The 7,500-nt window shown below is 44.0% G+C and overlaps 1 protein-coding gene across 1 annotated transcript in view; it reads left to right on the forward strand.

Moving 5' to 3' along the window:
* Positions 1-7,500, forward strand: part of LOC143296727 (uncharacterized) — a 485,227-nt gene that overhangs the window by 303,000 nt on the left and 174,727 nt on the right. The window contains exons 10-11 of the mRNA XM_076608785.1: positions 1,628-1,786; positions 6,570-6,662. Coding sequence (XP_076464900.1) covers positions 1,628-1,786; positions 6,570-6,662 — 252 coding nt within the window. The remainder of the gene's footprint in view (positions 1-1,627; positions 1,787-6,569; positions 6,663-7,500) is intronic.

The following is a 7,500-nucleotide window of genomic DNA, read 5'->3' on the forward strand; positions in this document are numbered from 1 at the left end:
CTCTCTCTCTCTCTCTCTCTCTCTCTCTCTCTCTCTCTCTCCCTCTCTCTCCCTCTGTCCAGTTGTCATTTCTTCATGTCTCCATCCACCTCCTCTTCCTCGCCCCCCCCCCCCCCCGCCCCCCCCTCCCTCCGCGTCCTCCAATTTCTTGTACTTGTTCTTGTTCTTGTTCTTGTTCTTGTTCTTTTTTTTTCTTTTTCGTCTTCTTCTTCTTGGCACAGGCAACCAAAAAAATATATATCATCTTTTTGCTCATGCCTACAGAAATGAAGCGTAACAGGTGTGTGGAGACTGCGAACGTACTTGTAGGGGCTCATTGAAATAACATCACTTTTCTCACACGGGGACTTTCGCTCCTAACTCTCTCTCTCTCTCTCTGTCTCTCTGTCTGTGTGTGTGTGTGTGTCTCTCTCTCTGTGTCTGTCTCTTTCTCTCTCTGTCTCTCTCCCTGTCTCTCTTTGTCTGTCTCTCTCTGTCTGTCTCTCTGTTTCACTCTCTGTCACTCTCTGTCTCTCTCTGTCTCTTTCTCTCTCTCTCTCTCTCTCTCTCTTTCTCTCTCTGTCTCTCTCTCTCTCTCTGTGTCTCTCTATCTCTGTCCACTGGCAGGCAGTACGGAGACGTCCTGCTTCTGTCTGCTGCTCGCAATCCTCTTCGTCTCCCCTTCCCCCCCTCCCCCCTCCCCGCCGGACCTCCCTTCTTCCCTCCCTTCCCAATACGCCTATCTGAAACCTTACGGCGATTGTCCTTTTGCTCTTCCTCTCATCTTTTTTCCTTCTCGTCTCTCTGTCTCCTTGTCTCCCTGTCTCTGTCTCATTGTCTGTCTGTCTGTCTCTGTCTGTCTCTCTGTCTCTGTCTCCATCTCTGTCAGTCTGTCTGTCTCTCTGTCTCTGTCTCCATCTCTGTCAGTCTGTCTGTCTGTCTGTCTGTCTCTCTCTCTCTCTCTCTCTCTCTTAATGCCTATGCATGTGGACAGGCATCTGAAGAATACAGTAACGATATTTGATTTGGATTCGGAATTTCTGAACTGTAATGCTTTTTCATCATCAGCAGCATCTTCGTCTTCTTCTTCTTCTCCTCCTCCCTGACTAAGCGCGTTGGGTTACGCTGCTGGTCAGGCATCTGCTTGGCAGATGTGGTGTAGCGTATATGGTTTTGTCCGAACGCAGTGACGCCTCCTTGAGCTACTGAAACTGAAACTGAAACTCCTCCTCCTCCTCCTCCTCTTCTTACTCCTCCTTCTCGTCCTCCACTTCGTTCTTCTTCGTCTGCTTTTTATTCCTCTTCTGCTCCTCCTCCTCCTTTTTCTTCTTCTTTTTCTTCTTCTACTCCTCCTCATTATTATTATTATTATTATTATTATTATTGTTGTTGTTGTTGTTGTTGTTGTTGTTGTTGTTGTTATTAATCATCATCATCATCAGCAGCAGCAGCAGCACCATTATCAACATCATCACCATCATTGTAATTAGTATCATCATCATCATCATCGTCATCATCATCATCATTTATCATCATCATTATTATCATTGCCCATTATTACCATCATTTATCATCATCATCATTCTTATCACCATTATTATTATTATTATTACTATCATCATCATCACCATCATTATCCTCTGTCCAGGGACGGAGGCGGCCGGGGTGGGCACGGCCCCTGGGGTGTACCTGAGGGAGGACCCCATCTGCGGCACCCAGCTGGAGAACCAGAGCGAGCTGCGAGCCCCTAGCGCCGACAAGGCCGCCCTCTACCTGGACGCCGCGCTGGCCACCAGGTCCCCGCCAGGTAAGGGTGGGTAGGGGCGCGGGGGTGGGGATAAGGGTGGGGTGGGGTGGATGGGCAGCAGTATTAGTAGCGGTGGTGTTCGGTGGTGTTGCTGAGTCCGCACGCTTCTAACGACTCCTGCTGGAGCCAGTTGCATTGCAACGGACGGAAGAGCCCAGTATGGTCGTAACCCGCTACTAACTGTGTGTAGTATGGAACTGACCAATGGCTTTTTTTTTTTTTTTTTTTACCCGGACTTTCTTGGGTCGACCACCGTTTTATTTTGTATATAAATTACACAATCAACTAAACAACATGGAAATAATCAAACCAATACTTGGCACTCCATAATAACTATATGTCATAGTAATCAATAGCATTTATGGAATAAATACAACTTTTCATTTACGGATTTTGGGCTTGTTAAAAAAAAAAAAGACAAAAACGACAATAATATGGAAGGAATCCGTACAATATCATATGATATATAATATCATATCATATCATATCACAAATCATACAATCATGTGTACCAAACTTAGAATCAGTCTTCCTTTTTATCTTTTTCTTTTCTTTTTTTCTTTTTTTTTTTTTTTTGTGGCCTCAGTTGCATGCAGGTCATGGAGCACCAGAACGTGGTGGTTTTTTCTTTCTTTTCTTTTTTTTTTTTTTTTTTTTTTTTTTTGGTGCTTTCACACGCCTTCTTCATTGGCCAAATGGCGTAGTTCGGTCAACGTAGGCATTTAGTCAAAAAATTAGAACCAAGCATTGCAACTGGCACCTGGAAACACACAACAAACATGATACGTATGATAGTCGTGTCCGACTATGTCTCATCAGAACAGTTGAAGAGGTAAGGTAACTGCTGTCCCGACTCTCTGGGCTAGAATTTGATTATAGTGGAGGGTGTCTTGCCCAAGTTACACCCCCACCACTCTCTCAGCCATGATGGACAGTCGGCGTTGGGATGGTTCCCTCCCAAAAGGCCAACTAGCCCCCAAGGCTGCAGCACTAAGGGTCGGTGCTGCCTTGCCTCCTAGTTTGAGAGTCATAGTCCTTCACAGAAGACTAAGTTGTGAATGATTTTAGCATTACACTGGAGAAACCATTGATAATGGTACATACTTTCAAACGAACAAAGCAAAGCAAAACAAAAGCTGAAACGGCCAAGCAAAAGAAACACACACACACACACACACACACACACACACACACACACACACGTTCACACATTTTGGTCACCATCATGATCAACATCATCGTCATCAACGTAAATGTTTCACAGAGAGACAACGGTGGTGATGGTGGTGGTGGTGATGGTGGTGGTGGTAGTGATGATGGTGGTGGTGGCGGCGGTAGTGGTAGTGGTGGTGATGGTGGTAGTGGTGGTTTTGGTGGTGGTGGTGGTGGTGGTGGTGATGGTGATGGTGGCAGTGATGGTGGGAGTGGTGGTGGTGGTGGTATGGACCAGTCCGCAAGCTTTTAACGTCTCTGAAACTGAAACTAGCATATCTGTATCCATCTGTCTCTCCATCTATCCATCTATCTATCTATCTATATAAGCCTTTAGAAGTAAACATGATCAGCGTTTTGAAACGGAACTATTTACATATTGATAATGCATAGTGCCAAAAATGTACCCCCAGTGTAGCAAATGTGGTGTTGGGCATATGGACAGGACAGCATTGAGAGAAAACTGAAAGCGATATCTTGAAAAGCAAACAACAGCAACACACACACACACACACACACACACACACACAGAGACACACAATTTGTAGCATTATCGGAATGCATTCTTGAGCGGTTTCAAAGATTATCGAGGTGCCCAACGGTTTTGCAGAATGCAAAATGGAGTGTTTTTCTTCTTCTTTTTGTTGTTGTTGTTGTTGTTTGTTTGTTGGGTTTTTGATTTGTTGTTGTTTGTCTGTTTATTTAATATTCATTTATTTTGTTTGCTTTTTTTCTCTTGCTTCCCCTCCCGCCCCCGCCCCTCGCCCCCCCTCCCCCCCCTCCCACACACACACTAAATACTGAAATTAAAAAAAAGGTCTATGTAAACTGTGTGACTTATGGTAAACATTACGAAATGATAGTTCTCTGCGGCTTAGGTTTTGACATGTTATTTTTTTCTCTCTCGAAAACGACATCGTCAAGGATAATAATGCGTCCAGTCATGCTCTTGTCCAGAAGCGAACAAAAGGGGGAGAAAAAAAAGCCCACCAGTTAACTAATCGTGTATGCAGTGTAAGCCTTGGCCAAACAGATCCCACAAGAAAAGCCGGGGGTATTACAAGAAGGCCATTGCTGTGAGAGGTATAATCTATGTGGGTCAGGTCTGAGTGTGTGATCTCAGAGTTTGTGTGTGTGTGTGTGTGTGTGTGTGTGTGTGTGTGTGTGTGTGTGTGTGTGTGTGTGCGGAAAAAAATCAGAGCCACAAATTCACACCCGCCTTTCACATGCTTCAAGTCATCATTACTTTTGTTCTTCTTTGACGTTAAAGCAGGTAAGTTATTTCATGATCTTCACGGAAGAATGCATTGTAGGTCTTCTCGATCGCTCAGTGTTTGCCCTCTGTGTTTTGTGTTTTGTTTTGTTGTTGTTGTTTGTTGTTGTTTTTAACGCAGTGACACTTTCATTAGGCCTTATGGATGCTTTCCTACTATCATATCGTTTGAAAACAATATTCTCTGTGTCTGTCAAATCACCATTGATTAAACATTCCATGATAGTTTCATCTTATTGTTTATTTTTGTACTTGATTTTCGGAATTCCGGACATTAATTTTCAAACACAGCGGTATTTTTCGTGTGAATATTTCTTTTAGATCAGGTAACCTAATCTGTTCACGTTTACCGATAATTATACTGTCATACAAGAGGCCTAGGCAAGATTTTACTCACATAATATGCCGGAAACAAACAACTACAACCTTGATTTGAGTGGTTGCACACAGACAATTATGCAGCAAGCACATCTTCAACAACAACAACAACAACAAAACAATATCCACCAGCCATTAATTCGCTGCAGTTTTACGAACACCTAAGACCGTTAAATCCTACGTTTCTGGAAGAATCACACACTTATACATTACATTATACATACAAGTCCCTCGAATAAAGAATGTGTGTTTGTGAGCGTAAAAATGTCACAAAGTCACTCAGACAAGCCACGCGAATTCCATTGTAGGGTACGTTTGAACAGGGTGTTGTTTTGAGCCGTTACACCGGAGCCTGACCAACAGACAAGTCCCCCCCCCCCCCCCCGCCCCCCACCCTAACACCCCCCTCCCCCACCCCCCTTACCCCACCCCCAACCCACCTAACCCTCCCAGTTCCCGCGGAAGCCGAATAAAAGTCGAACTGCCTAACAAAACAACCTGGGCGGCGCTTTTTGATGAGGCTGTTTCTTGTTTCACTTCACCGGAGACCTGTTTTATGACTGGGGGTGCTCTTTTCTTGCGAGCTGCTTTTTTTTTTTTTTCTTTTACCTCCCTTGATAACTGTTACCGCCGTGATGGTAAACAGCGGGGAGTGGGTGCAGTAAAAACAAACGGAGAGGAAGGAGAAGAAGAAGAAGAAGACCCAGGGGTGGTCTCCCTTCGGCCTCCTACAAGGTCTGTGGCTTCACAGTGGTGTGGAGGTATTGGGGAGTCACTGCAGCTTTTGTTTTTTTACACTAACTGGCGGTGTGGTCGGTGGTTAGTTGTAACGGTGGGGGGAAGAGAGGATGGCCTTGAAACGGCCGGAGTACGTAGACCAAGTGAGATCACCACCACCACCCACTACAGGTTGTTTCCTTCCACGTTTGGTTTAACTCTCTCCGTACGAACAGCGAAAGAGATGACGTTAACAGCGTTTCACCCCAATAACCACCATCAAAATATTACCAGCGGAAGGCTCTTACACTGAAGAGGTGAATGTTGACAAAGAATACCACAATTCTGACGACGGAAGCTAAAGGTTGGGTCATTGAGACACCTACTGGACATCCGAGGGGTCTGTGTAGAGGAGAAGAGAGGACTGGCCGTACTGAGTGAGTTAAACATTTTTTTTTTTTTTAATATCAAGAAACAAGGTGCAATACAGCGTTCCACGTTTCATTTCGGTAATATTTCGGTTGGTTTGTTTATCAGTTAATTAATGTATTTATTTTTTTTCTATTTATCAAAGCTCAGAGTGATTTTTTTAATGTCTGTTTTCTAGTTATTTTAATACGCTTCCATGTTGCACATGTTTTTGTCTATCAGTAGAATCACGCAGAAAATGTGGCGCGGGTTGTTGTGGTGGAAGTGTTTGCTTTGGTTCGAAACCGTCAATAGATTCAATGAAATATAGTATATAAAAAACCCAACTATTTAATAGTTTTAGAAGAAGAAGAAGTGAGTTGGAGGAGAATGAGAAGACGAAGGAGGAGGAAGAGGAAGAAGAAGAAGGATGATGATGATGATGAGGGGGAGGAGGAAGATTGATTGATTGATTGAATCTTTAATGGGTAAAGAACTAGGCACAGTGAAGGCCTTTTTTTTTTTTTTTACAATTCTGCCCTTTTAACGACAAAAAAACCCATAAAAATAAAGAACGAAACAAAACATAAAAATAAAGAAATAAATTGAAATAAAATAAAATAATAAGAACGACGAATAAGAATAGTAACTGGAATTGTCTATCAAAGGTAACAAAGCGATGAAGGAGAAGAAGAAGGAGGAGGAGGAGGAAGAAGAAGAAGATGACGATGAGTGTGATGATAATCATAATGATAATTATATAAAATTCTGACCTGACCTGTGTGCTGGTTTCAGAGGAGGAGGAGGGTCGCTGCTCTCACCTGCTGTTCACCCTCAACGTCTACCAGTACCGGATAGAGAAGGCCAACAGGGCGGGGCTGCCTGGGGGTGAGTGCACTCGTATCGTGTCGTATCGTATCGTATCGTATCGTGTCGTATCGTATCGTGTCGTATCGTATCGTGTCGTATCGTGTCGTATCGTATCGTGTCGTATCGTGTCGTATCGTGCCATGTCATGTTGTATTGTTTTGTTTTGTTTTGTTGCGTTGTATTGTATCGTATCCTATCGTATCGTGTCGTGTCGTGTCGTGTCGTGTCATGTCGTGTCATGTTGTATTGTGTTTTGTTGCGTTGCGTTGCGTTGTATCGCATCGCATCGTATCGTATCATATCATATCATATCGTGTCGTATTGTATTGTATTGCATGCTACTGTATTGAATTGTATTCAGAATTACTGTTATCAAGAACTTCTTCTTCTTCTTCTTCTTCTGCGTTCGTGGGCTGCAACTCCCACGTTCACTCGTATAATTATTATACGCGAGTGGGCTTTTACGTGTATGACCGTTTTTAACCCGCCATGTAGGCAGCCATACTCCGCTTTCGGGGGTGTGCATGCTGGGTATGTTTTTGTTTCCACAACCCACCGAACGCTGACACGATGGGGGTTCAGGTCTGCACATTATGTTGACCTGGATGATCGTAAAAATCTCCACCCTTTGACCCACCAGGCACCGTCACCACCGTGGTTCGAACCCGGGACCCTCAGATTGAAAGTCCAACGGTTTAACCATTCGGCTATTGCGCCCGTCGTTATTAAGAACACATTTCTCTGCATGAAATTCCGGCAGCTTTCCCCTTTTTCAGAGCGCGTTACAACAGTGCAGCACCACCCGCCCCCTCTAAGTTGTGTCCTGTCTGTAAGTGTATTTGTTTTGTCCATGGAT

Source organism: Babylonia areolata, chromosome 21, assembly GCF_041734735.1.
Source record: "Babylonia areolata isolate BAREFJ2019XMU chromosome 21, ASM4173473v1, whole genome shotgun sequence".
Taxonomy (NCBI): domain Eukaryota; kingdom Metazoa; phylum Mollusca; class Gastropoda; order Neogastropoda; family Buccinidae; genus Babylonia; species Babylonia areolata.